At 39.5% G+C, this 12696-nt stretch overlaps 1 protein-coding gene across 1 annotated transcript in view; it reads left to right on the top strand.

Moving 5' to 3' along the window:
* The window catches only part of adam10a (ADAM metallopeptidase domain 10a), a 33253-nt gene that overhangs the window by 8566 nt on the left and 11991 nt on the right, over positions 1-12696 (top strand). The window contains exons 3-4 of the mRNA XM_084933411.1: positions 4750-4868; positions 10055-10213. Coding sequence (XP_084789537.1) covers positions 4750-4868; positions 10055-10213 — 278 coding nt within the window. The remainder of the gene's footprint in view (positions 1-4749; positions 4869-10054; positions 10214-12696) is intronic.

Raw genomic sequence — 12696 nt, 5'->3', positions numbered from 1 at the left:
TGCAGCAGCAGGAGCAGTAAATGGTCCACTGCTTACTCCACAAATACATAAGGCTGGGTGGTTCATGCTCGACTCGATGGATCGACTGTATTCAGCATCCTAAATCCAGGATTTTTGACTGCGTAAGTGGATATCACTTCTTTAACCCTATGAGCTTTCTTTCAATTACTTCCCTGTCTTGTTATATAGGTTGCCACTGTAAAGTGAGGCAGCTTTTTATCTATGGCCCTGGAACTGAGATTGGTCTGAGGCTCCGAATTTAAGGAGACACACTGTTCCTATTCCACTGTGTTCTTTTCTGTCAGGTGGCGAAGGAGGCTTGTCATGCTTCCACTTTTAGTTTGAACTGAGTTTTTTACTTTACATGGCACAGTTGTCTGTTTGAGGTTATATTGAAGCATATGAGTAAAATTGAAGTGTTTTAAATGAAGAAGCTCACACTTGCAGGCTTATTTCATTTTTGTAGACTAGACATTTTGCACATTGTGCAAAAGCGAAACTTAGTTTGAAAAGTCATGTAGCTCTACTGCCTGTTTTGGTGAGATACCCACTTCAACTCTCTGAGCATACTGCAGTTTCCAAAAACGGCTGCAGTATACCTGCTGTACATCAGTATGATTTATATTATGCAAGCATTAAGGAGCAAGAACTGCACAGATAATGCTGCCTACCTGTTACATTTGAGTTCTAAAAAGTTTCTTAGATTTTTCTTTGAAATAAGTGGACACTTAGCTTTACAATTCTGGCAACAGTTATAAAGTGTCCAGTTTTCTGCAGTATCACATGGAGTGTAGAAACCTTTGTACATATTAAAACTGTGTGTCAGGTATTACTTGTACAAGATAATTTACAAGACATGTCTGACAGTTGCTAGTTATCATGCCAGTTAGAAATATCTAGATTTAACTAAGAGGTCTTGAGGCTTGATGTTCACATCACATTGCATACTAGAACTTATTTTCTTTTCTTCTCCTCATCCCTAATCAGTCAGGGCAGATGGCTGCCCCTCCCTGAGCTTGGTTCTGCTGAGGTTTCTTACTGTTAAAGGAGTTTTTCCTTCCCACTGTCGCCAAGTGCTTGCTCCTAGGGGTCATCTGATTGTTGGGGGTTTTCTCTGTATTATTGTAGGGTCTTTACCTTCTAATATGCAGTGTATGGAGGTAACTGTTGTTGTGAGTTGGTGCTATATAAATAAACCTGAATTGAATTAACCTGTAGCAGAGATGAGGAGCTACAGAGATGTGTTAAAAAAACAAAAAGTGAACTAATAATTGACCACTTTCTTTCAGTTTTTCAAAGCTGAGCAATAATATTAATAAAAGTAGCTGTACCACAGACTATAATACTATGCCACTTGACATTAAGCTTGTGTCTTATGTCCTGACTGAATTCATTTAGTGTGTGCAAATTAAGGCTAACACTCTCCCTTCTGTGAAAACTCAAGGCCAGGCTGTTTGGCACTGTAGAGGTTTGTTGTAACGAGAGAAAAGCGTTCTTGTGTATGCCCACTCGCATGAGTATTTGTGACCAGATCAGGTGACAGAAAAAGGCAAGTCACAGGGTCTCTGTGTAGGGCTTCTTTACAAAGTGAAGTGCCATGGCAAGCATGTGCTAATGCAGTGCTTGTGATATAATTCACATTTCTTTGTAGTTTATAACTTAATAATGTATTAATAAGACACATAAGTGTTTTTTTTTCCTTAAAGGTATAAAAATATTTGACAAAAAACATATTGTTATTATTGTTATTGTTATTGTTATTGTTATTGAAGCAGTCAAACAATGCGGCTTATCCATTAATGAATGTAAAAGTTCATACCACATTTTACCACTTTAACCAGAATCTCTTAGGATTGCTTCCCAGTTATGTCTCGATTTCATCTCTTACTCTCCTCTTGTTGTCCTTGTTTCCCACTTTCTGCACTGATATTTAACAACTTCTGACCTGATTTGATTTCTTCCAATTAAGTAATTTGGTAATACTATGATTTTACGATGATTCATTGTGACCAAGCGACTTAATATTGTAAATAGAGCTCTATGTAGTGATAAGTAGGTATTGCCCCCTTTTTAGTTGGAATTTTCTCTGTAGAAATGTCTTGAGGGCACCCCATCTCTGTGTGCTTGGCCTGCTTACTAAGCAGTGGATGACTGTCAGATGCTTGATTCAGTATGTTCAGCAATTGGGATTTGTCTGAATAATTTAGCAGTGAGCTGCTGCTGTGAGACGAGTACCACTGGGTTTATCCTTGGATTCCTCTCTTCTTGTCTTGTGGCCCATGTTGATTTGTTGGTATTTTTTCTGGTCTCTCCTTTCTTTCTCTTTTTTGTCTAGGGCACTTTATAGTTTAGTGATTAGAAACACACTAAATGTGTTTGTTTTTCCACACATTGCAGGAGAGACATGCTTCCCACTAAACCTGCTAAGATAGCTAAATCACATATACAGGTGCAGTTAAGTTGCATTGTTCTGCAAAGCCCAAGCCAACTGTTCAAGTCTTACTTCTTCATTTACTGCTTTGTTTTCTCCCCTTTCTTCGGATTTCCTGCTTCTCTGTTCTCTGAACACACTAAGCTCCTTTACTGAGTTGCTGCGCTCTGAACCTTGACTCACATGGGTGTCAAAGGCTTGTGGCAGACATGATTGAGCCCCTGCAGTCTGTTGCTTCATGAACTTTGTGATGGAAAATTCTGAATAGGAAAGCCTTTTAGATGCTTTTTAGTGTATTTCTATACACCTTTTTTGCTATTATTGCAATACAAAATATGTAACCCACGATTCCTCTTTGCCAAGCTTCTCGATACACAGGAAACACTGCAAAAACTGTATTGTTCAACTGCTTCAGAAACAAGAGCAGCCACATCCTAAGTGTAGAACAGTTTTTTAACAGAATAACCAGTGGTTTGTGACTTCAGTGGTACACCTGGCTGCTGTGGGGAAGTTGTCGCAGAGGTGTTAACTTCTAAGATGAGGAGGCAAATGTTGCAAAGAAGGCAGTTAGGTTTTAGACTTTGTAAGGCTCCTTACCAACTAGTCATTCTCTTTTTGAACCCAACCACAGACAGTGTCTCAATCCCTGACGACTAACTCTAAATACATGACAGTGCAGGTTATATTTCTAAGTGAATAATTTGCTTTGGCTGTGACCGGAATTATATTTATGAAGGCAGATTTATTGTTTTAGGGTCTGGGAATTGTAATGGGCGTGCCAGTATGAGTAATAAGCCAAGGAAACTATACTGTATCTGTTGCTATCTCTGTGTAACGCTGCCGACTTCAAACAGCAGGTCATGTTGCAGCCATTGTTGTACAGGTTTAGCAGTTCTCTTATTTCATCGTCTCCTCTTCTGTGTCAAATATTTGATCCTTTTTCTTTCTCTTGGCTTCAGCTGAAATGCTCTTTGGGCAGAAAATCTGTAGACGAGGCCAGCTTGTGTTTGACTGCAAATCTACTTGATTCGTCTAGGTTATTATACATGTTTGTATCTATAAAAAGCATTCCTAATGACATAACAAAGTTTTTACCAAACTGAATACTAACCAAAAGCAAGGCTGTTTCATTGAGCATATCATTTGGTACAATGAACCAATACATGGAAAATAAACAGTAATAAAAAAGGGTGTGAAATGAAAACTGGACTGGGAAAAACTGAATGCAGGTCAAAAAGTCATCCTGGGGAGGGAAATCCTGAACTGTCTGAGCCATGAATAATGCCTTGCTTTCTAACTCTGCCAGACACACCCTGACACGTTGTACTGCTCAGAGCATTTATTTGCATTTTGTGTTTTCATTTTGTTTTGCTCCATGAATGTTTCCATGATTGTTGTGTAGAAATGTTACTGTAAGATCCTTAGTCTGAAACAAACCTGCATACTGGAACATCAAGAAAACTTCACGACATACACTTTGTTCTCAGTAGTATTATGTCCTCTATGACCTGAGATTATCTTAGCTTTGGTTTGGAGACTAATGTGCAGCTGAGGGACTGAAGAACATGCACACATCCTGCCCGACTATGATTAATCTCATTACTATGCCTGCCTATAAGGGCAACTGTGGTATTTAAAATGAGTAAAAAAAAAAAGGTGTGGAGTACTTTCAAAATCTGTTAAACAGCCTACTTTAGCTTAAAGATTTCCTGCTGTGAACAGCTTTTTGGCCTTACTGATGATTGTGTAAACACACCAAAGCCAAAAAGGTCTTGAGCCATTTAAGGTTAATACTGAGTCACGTGGAGGAATTTATAATTTGTCAGGAGATTTCTGATAAGGAGTTTGCATCTGAACTGCTCAAGCCTTAGAACCACTAACTTCTCAGAAGTGCCTCATGTGAGCGCCATGTGACGTTTGCCTTTTTGCCTTTTACATCATTCTCATCATTTCCACTGAAAGTATTACATAAAACAGTGTCTGTGCACTTGCAAGGTTCATGTGGTTTTCCTTGTGACATAATTCGTCTGACTCACTGAGCTGCATACTTGGTAACAACACTAGAACGGTGAACCTCTGTAAACATTAGTGAAGTAAATAAGGCTGCTTTCTCAGCTTCCTGTCGTAGATTTCCAGTGTTTGTGGTCCTTTATTCTAAAAATCTTCAGTAAGAGGATGACAAAAACACTGTCAACACTGTGAATTATGAGTGTCTGTCTGCAGGACTGTTGTCCACATGTAAATGTTAAAGTACAAAGTTTGAATGTGGTGTTAGACATTTAATGTAATTGGACATTGTTTCCTATTCTTGTTTTCAGACATTTTAACTTGCGGATGAAGAGGGATTCAAAGCTGTTTTCTCCAGATCTTGTCATTGAGGTGTCAGGGGAGGAGAACCCGATTGATACATCACATATTTATAGTGGAGAACTGTATGGTAAGTCATGAGTCGCGCGTGTGTGTGTGTGTGTGTGTGTGTGTGTGTGTGTGTGTGTGTGTGTGTGTGTGTGTGTGTGTGTGTGTGTGTGTGTGTGTGTGTGTCTTTTAAAGGTAGTGTATCTGATTCATTTGTAGCATTGTTATTTTTCAATTCAAAGCCTCTTTGTATTACCTTTTGGGTGACTTCTCAATTGAAACGTTGTTAAATGTGCAGAGTAAACAACAAATTACAAGCCAAATCTCACAGGACTTATTTTTAGCTTTTTTTTTCCAGTTCTTCCTGCTGCTCTTATTTCCCTCCCTTCCTGGACATCTTCCTGCTAACTGTTTCCAGTAGAGTTCAAATGAACAGGAGGAAAAACAAGGGTGTTTGTTTTTTAGTGATTGGTCTGCATCAAACAAACAGATGGGGAGGAGAGGTGTATACTCCTTGAATATTTTCTGAGCTGATAAGAAGTCAGCTTCTTTAATCCACTGAGTAACATTTTAAAGTTATTCATGATGCATAACTAATCCACACATGTAACAAAGCAGGAAAAGCACAGCGTGAATAAAGTTGTTTTCACACCGGTGCTCTGTAGTTACCTTAAATCAAACCTTTTTTTTTTTTTTGGCACTGTTGTGCAGTTCATTTGTGCATGGCAGCTGCACTGGGGAGCAGTCCAAAAACCACTGTAGCCAGATCCTTTGGAGGAGGTGATCTTGATCTGAACAGAAGGAGAGATAAAGGAATAAGACGCAAAATCCTCATTTCAAAGCAATACAGGAAATGACTAAATGAGAAAATATTGATGTGAACTGTGACGCTTAAGAAGACGTCAGACTAGGGAACAGTGGAACCAATAAACTAATACAGAAATGAGTCAGAGGGAGGAACAGGCAGTGAAGTAAAACTAACATTCATAAAAATCAAAACTTTAATCAAACGGATCACAAAACTGAAATTCATAACATGAAAAACCCATAAAACAAAAACGGCGATCAAAGACTTAAAGTCGGAATCCAAAAGTGAAAAGAAAAACAAGCCAAGAAAAAATCCCTGACAAAAAAGCAAACCTCATACTCTAGAAGCAGTACAACAGACAATAAAACCGTAAAACAGAAACCTATATTAATTCAATTCAATTCAATTCAATTTTATTTATATAGCGCCAAATCACAACAAAAGTCGCCTCAAGGCGCTTCATAGATACAGAGAAAAACCCAACAATCATATGACCCCCTATGAGCAAGCACTTTGGCGACAGTGGGAAGGAAAAACTCCCTTTTAACAGGAAGAAACCTCCGGCAGAACCAGGCTCAGGGAGGGGCGGCCATCTGCTGCGACCGGTTGGGGTGAGAGAAGGAAGACAGGATAAAAGACATGCTGTGGAAGAGAGACAGAGGTTAATAACAGATATGATTCAATGCAGAGAGGTCTATTAATACATAGTGAGTGAGAAAGGTGACTGGAAAGGAAAAACTCAATGCATCTTGGGAATCCCCCGGCAGCCTACGTCTATTGCAGCATAACTAAGGGAGGATTCAGGGTCACCTGGTCCAGCCCTAACTATATGCTTTAGCAAAAAGGAAAGTTTTAAGCCTAATCTTAAAAGTAGAGATAGTTTCTGTCTCCCGAATCCAAACTGGAAGCTGGTTCCACAGAAGAGGGGCCTGAAAACTGAAGGCTCTGCCTCCCACTCTACTTTTAAATACTCTAGGAACAACAAGTAGGCCTGCAGAGCGAGAGCGAAGTGCTCTAATAGGGTGATATGGTACTACAAGGTCATTAAGATAAGATGGGGCCTGATTATTTAAGACCTTGTATGTGAGGAGCAGGATTTTGAATTCAATTCTGGACTTAACAGGAAGCCAATGAAGGGAAGCCAAAACAGGAGAAATATGCTCTCTCCTTCTAGTCCCTGTCAGTACTCTTGCTGCAGCATTTTGGATTAGCTGAAGGCTTTTCAGTGAGTTTTTTGGACATCCTAATAATAATGAATTACAGTAGTCCAGCCTGGAAGTAATAAATGCATGAACTAGTTTTTCAGCGTCACTCTGAGACAGGATATTTCTAATTTTAGAGATGTTGCGCAAATGGAAGAAAGCAGTCTTACATATTTGTTTAATATGTGCGTTGAAGGACATGTCCTGGTCAAAAATGACTCCAAGGTTCCTCACAGTGTTACTGGAGGCCAAGGTAATGCCATCCAGAGTATGAATCTGGTTAGATACCATATTTCTAAGATTTTCAGGGCCGAGTACAATAACCTCAGTTTTATCTGAATTAAGAAGCAGAAAGTTAGCGGCCATCCAGGTCTTTATGTCTTTAAGACATTCCTGCAGTTTAACTAATTGGTGTGTGTTATCTGGCTTCATGGACAGATAGAGCTGGGTGTCATCTGCATAGCAGTGAAAATGTATGCTATGTCTTCTAATGATGCTGCCTAAGGGAAGCATGTATAATGTAAACAGAATTGGTCCTAGCACTGAACCCTGTGGAACTCCATAATTAACCTCAGTGTGTGAAGAGGACTCTCCATTTACATGCACAAATTGGAGTCTATTAGATAGATATGATACAAACCACTGCAGTGCAGTACCTGTAATACCTACAGCATGTTCTAATCGCTCTAATAGGATATTATGGTCGACAGTATCGAACGCTGCACTGAGGACTAGCAGGACAAGCACAGAGATGAGTCCACTGTCAGAGGCCATAAGAAGATCATTTGTAACCTTCACTAAAGCTGTTTCTGTGCTGTGATGAGCTCTGAAACCTGACTGAAACTCTTCAAATAAACCATTCCTCTGCAGATGATCTGTTAGCTGTTTGACAACTACTCTTTCAAGGATTTTTGATATGAAAGGAAGGTTGGAGATTGGCCTATAATTAGCTAAGACTGCTGGGTCTAGAGATGGCTTTTTGAGTAAAGGTTTAACCACAGCCAGCTTGAAGGCCTGTGGTACATAGCCGATTATTAGAGATAGGTTGATCATATTTAAGATCGAAGAATTAATCAATGGCAGGACTTCTTTGAGCAGTTTTGTAGGAATGGGGTCTAAAAGACACGTTGATGGTTTGGAGGAAGTAATTATTGAAGTTAACTCAGAAAGATCAATTGGAGAAAAAGAGTCTAACTTAACATCAATGGTACTAAGAGTAGCTGTAGATAATATTACATCTGTGGGATGATTACTGGTAATTTTTTCTCTAATGATAAAAATTTTATTTGTGAAGAAGTTCATGAAGTCATTACTAGTTAACGTTAAAGGGATGGTTGGCTCAACAGAGCTCTGACTCTTTGTCAGCCTGGCTACAGTGCTGAAGAGAAACCTGGGGTTGTTCAAGCCTTCTTCATCTATCATCATCATCATCATCATCATCATCATCATCATCATCATCATCATCATCATCATCATTTTTATTCCTCATACAGGGAGTGCAGAATTATTAGGCAAGTTGTATTTTTGAGGAATAATTTTATTATTGAACAACAACCATGTTCTCAATGAACCCAAAAAAGTCATTAATATCAAAGCTGAATGTTTTTGGAAGTAGTTTTTAGTTTGTTTTTAGTTTTAGCTATTTTAGGGGGATATCTGTGTGTGCCGGTGACTATTACTGTGCATAATTATTAGGCAACTTAACAAAAAACAAATATATACCCATTTCAATTATTTATTTTTACCAGTGAAACCAATATAACATCTCCACATTCACAAATATACATTTCTAACATTCAAAAACAAAACAAAAACAAATCAGCGACCAATATAGCCACCTTTCTTTGCAAGGACACTCAAAAGCCTGCCATCCATGGATTCTGTCAGTGTTTTGATCTGTTCACCATCAACATTGCGTGCAGCAGTAACCACATCCTCCCAGACACTGTTCAGAGAGGTGTACTGTTTTCCCTCCTTGTAAATCTCACATTTGATGATGGACCACAGGTTCTCAATGGGGTTCAGATCAGGTGAACAAGGAGGCCATGTCATTAGTTTTTCTTCTTTTATACCCTTTCTTGCCAGCCACGCTGTGGAGTACTTGGACGCGTGTGATGGAGCATTGTCCTGCATGAAAATCGTGTTTTTCTTGAAGGATGCAGACTTCTTCCTGTACCACTGCTTGAAGAAGGTGTCTTCCAGAAACTGGCAGTAGGACTGGGAGTTGAGCTTGACTCCATCCTCAACCCGAAAAGGCCCCACAAGCTCATCTTTGATGATACCAGCCCAAACCAGTACTCCACCTCCACCTTGCTGGCGTCTGAGTCGGACTGGAGCTCTCTGCCCTTTACCAATCCAGCCACGGGCCCATCCATCTGGCCCATCAAGACTCACTCTCATTTCATCAGTCCATAAAACCTTAGAAAAATCAGTCTTGAGATATTTCTTGGCCCAGTCTTGACGTTTCAGCTTGTGTGTCTTGTTCAGTGGTGGTCGTCTTTCAGCCTTTCTTACCTTGGCCATGTCTCTGAGTATTGCACACCTTGTGCTTTTGGGCACTCCAGTGATGTTGCAGCTCTGAAATATGGCCAAACTGGTGGCAAGTGGCATCTTGGCAGCTGCACGCTTGACTTTTCTCAGTTCATGGGCAGTTATTTTGCGCCTTGGTTTTTCCACACGCTTCTTGCGACCCTGTTGACTATTTTGAATGAAACGCTTGATTGTTCGATGATCACGCTTCAGAAGCTTTGCAATTTTGAGACTGCTGCATCCCTCTGCAAGATATCTCACTATTTTTGACTTTTCTGAGCCTGTCAAGTCCTTCTTTTGACCCATTTTGCCAAAGGAAAGGACGTTGCCTAATAATTATGCACACCTGATATAGGGTGTTGATGTCATTAGACCACACCCCTTCTCATTACAGCGATGCACATCACCTAATATGCTTAATTGGTAGTAGGCTTTCGAGCCTACACAGCTTGGAGTAAGACAACATGCATGAAGAGGATGATGTGGACAAAATACTCATTTGCCTAATAATTCTGCACTCCCTGTATTGATCGCCGTCTCTCTCTCTCCTCTTCTCGCTTGTGTTTTCATGTGTTTTTTGTTTTTTCGTTTTTAACAGTTTTGGTTCGAGTGGTTGTTTATTTGTCCACTTTGGCATGTTAGTCTTTTTTTAATTTACTTGCGACTTTAGGCTACACAAAAAAATGACTTGTCTTCATCTGCTGACCCTCTTCCTCTTATATGTTTCAGGAGAAAAGGGCACACTGACACATGGCTCTTTGGTTGATGGGCGATTTGAGGGCTTCATTAAAACCCAACAAGGAACATACTATGTTGAACCTTCAGAAAGATACCTACAGGACAGGAGTGTGCCCTTCCACTCTGTCATTTATCATGAAGATGACATCAGTAAGTGGGCACTATATTTACATTTGTGTTCTGATGTTTAGTATAGTGACCAATACATGAAGCTTGTTGGACAAGTGGTATTTTTTTTTACAAAGTCTGAAACATTTCTTTATAGAAAAGCTTTCTTTTTATACCCCTGGCAAATGTCATTAACTTGGTGAAGAAGTGTTAAATACACAAAGGAAAATTCTGTTATATTTTTTAAATAACAAAGTGAAATTTGAATTTTTTTATTTTATTTTTTATTCAGTCGCAACAGAAGCTGTTGAATCAGCGTGCCAGACAAACGCTTGGGGCCTTAGACCATTGGGGGCTCTCTAAAGAGTAACAAGCTTATCTTCCTCCTCCACAATTTTAGCTGGGAAATTGCATAAATGAGCCCATTTTCGTAGCACACCAGCTGTTTTGAAATGTGAGACTGTCTTGCCTGCTGATAATACATTTAAATAATTGACATTTGATCCGAATATGTACAGCTGTGATTGATATCTATGCTGTCCAAATAACATTGTTATTATACATTGAGACTAAATTGGTACTTGAACGTCATATTTAATAGTTTAGTTTATGAGCTTAAAACTGAGTGAAGGACAGAGTAGTAGTAGTAGTAATAGGATATTGTTCAGCATCCTGAGTCATGGACAGGGTTTTCGGTATCTATTGAAAACTGGATCGGAGAATGTAAATGGCTTACATTCACTGCTTTTGTCAGGCTACAGAGCTATAGAACCAGGACACTGCAAGTTTCTCAGTGTTTTCGATGAAGATGAGCAAATCTGAAATTATTTTGAGGTTGACTTCAACCAAGTTGAAAAAACATGTGCACAGTGCGTGAGTCAAAATGCAATTCAGTAACTTGAGACTTACAAATTTAGTATGAAGGATCTTTCATATGGCAACAGGCATGCAGTGCGCTAACTGTAAGGTTAAATTCCGGCCCAAAAGCTCTGTGTTGAGTTGGCTGCTACACTCACGGTCTTTGTGTGTACTAAATGACATTCTGCATTTCTACTTGTCGCACAAATGTATGCAAGTGCTCCCTGACCGGGGGTGCATTCAGCAGCATGGCAGGGAATCTGATATGAACCCTGTGGTGGCTTTAGACTAGCACACAAACACACGTCTAAACACATACACTGGTATATACTCTGAATCTGCTGAAGGAAATTTAGGAAATATGGATTTAGAGTCTCAGACTGTGCCTAATGATTTGTTGAATTCATGTTCTAACAGCAGGAGCATGAAATTCTGTCACTAATGAGATAGAAGAAGCATATTGGAAAAATTAAACCAACAAATGCTACAATATAAAAGTTCAGCAAGTGCACTTATTTAAAAAACAAAAAAAATAATAGCTGTTATCCCCGTCAGGGCCGTCTCCTCTTAGCGAGAAACCACTCGAAACATTGCAAGAGCCTTCCCTGGAAATCTCTGACCGCCTCAGGTTTGCATTTGAGACGTGATACATCTCTGCCATTTTTAGCACAGCAAAGGTAGATGAGCAGGCAGACAATAACATGTACCACATGTTAGGTTTACAGTCAGTTTCCCAGGGCATTACAGTAGAGCTCAGTATTTATCGTGTGACCCTGGGGCTCTAATTCAAATCTCACAGCTTCTGTGAATGTCATAGTAAGAGAGGAAGTTGCTCCTTGTCGCACTTCTCCCCTGATGTGCCACTTTTCTCCTGCTGAAAACTGTTTGTGGTCTTTGGACCAAAGCTGGAGACCTAGCTTTCCTCATTGTTCATCCTGAACATGAAGTTTAGGTCAGTTTGACAAAGAAGTTGATGTTTGCTTTCAGCCCGAGTTTGTGGTCAATGGTGAAATTCAGTGGTAAGAGAAGTGCTGGGAACTATGTAAGAAAACTACCCTCAGTGGGATAACTGCCACACTTTAATGAAGTGCTAACTTTACTCTTTATGAGGGTAATCAAAGAAAAGGTTTTGTCACAGTTTCCACAGTGGAGTTTATGACTTCTTAAATTTCCTAAGAAACATCAAGTGGAACTGACATTGTTTATGTGGTGCTTTCATTAATTCATCCTTCTTCCCTTAGTGTTGCAACTATAATCAACTCTTATTTGCCCTTTTAAATTTTCTACTTCCCTACTCATCATTGCTAATCAAGAGTGAAGTAGCACATCAACTTGTGTGGAAGTGTGTTTTTCATTAAAACACTTCTGCTGCACGTAGTCTATGCTAACATCTGCACTGGGTTGTAAAGATAAAACAAGACGTTGTTTCTGGCTGTGTACCGTGATTTTTAAAACTCAAATATGTATTTATCAGACATATTTTTAAAACTTCTCTGAACAATTTTAAGGTAGTCGGAATGTATGCCCCTTGTTTTGAGATAATTAGGTGACATTTTTATGAACCTTGAAGGTCTAATGTCACGAGGAGGCATCTGTCTGCCCAGTTGCCCTTGTCTGTCTGCCCACAATTCATAGGAATTGCTGCTCTTCCTATAGATTTGTACAGA

The sequence above is a fragment of the Perissodus microlepis genome, chromosome 1, assembly GCF_051167445.1.
Source record: "Perissodus microlepis isolate ML-2025 ecotype Zambia chromosome 1, ASM5116744v1, whole genome shotgun sequence".
NCBI lineage: Eukaryota > Metazoa > Chordata > Actinopteri > Cichliformes > Cichlidae > Perissodus > Perissodus microlepis.
The sequence above is the reverse complement of the archived record's forward strand: the minus strand, read 5'-3'. Positions and strand labels throughout refer to the sequence as shown.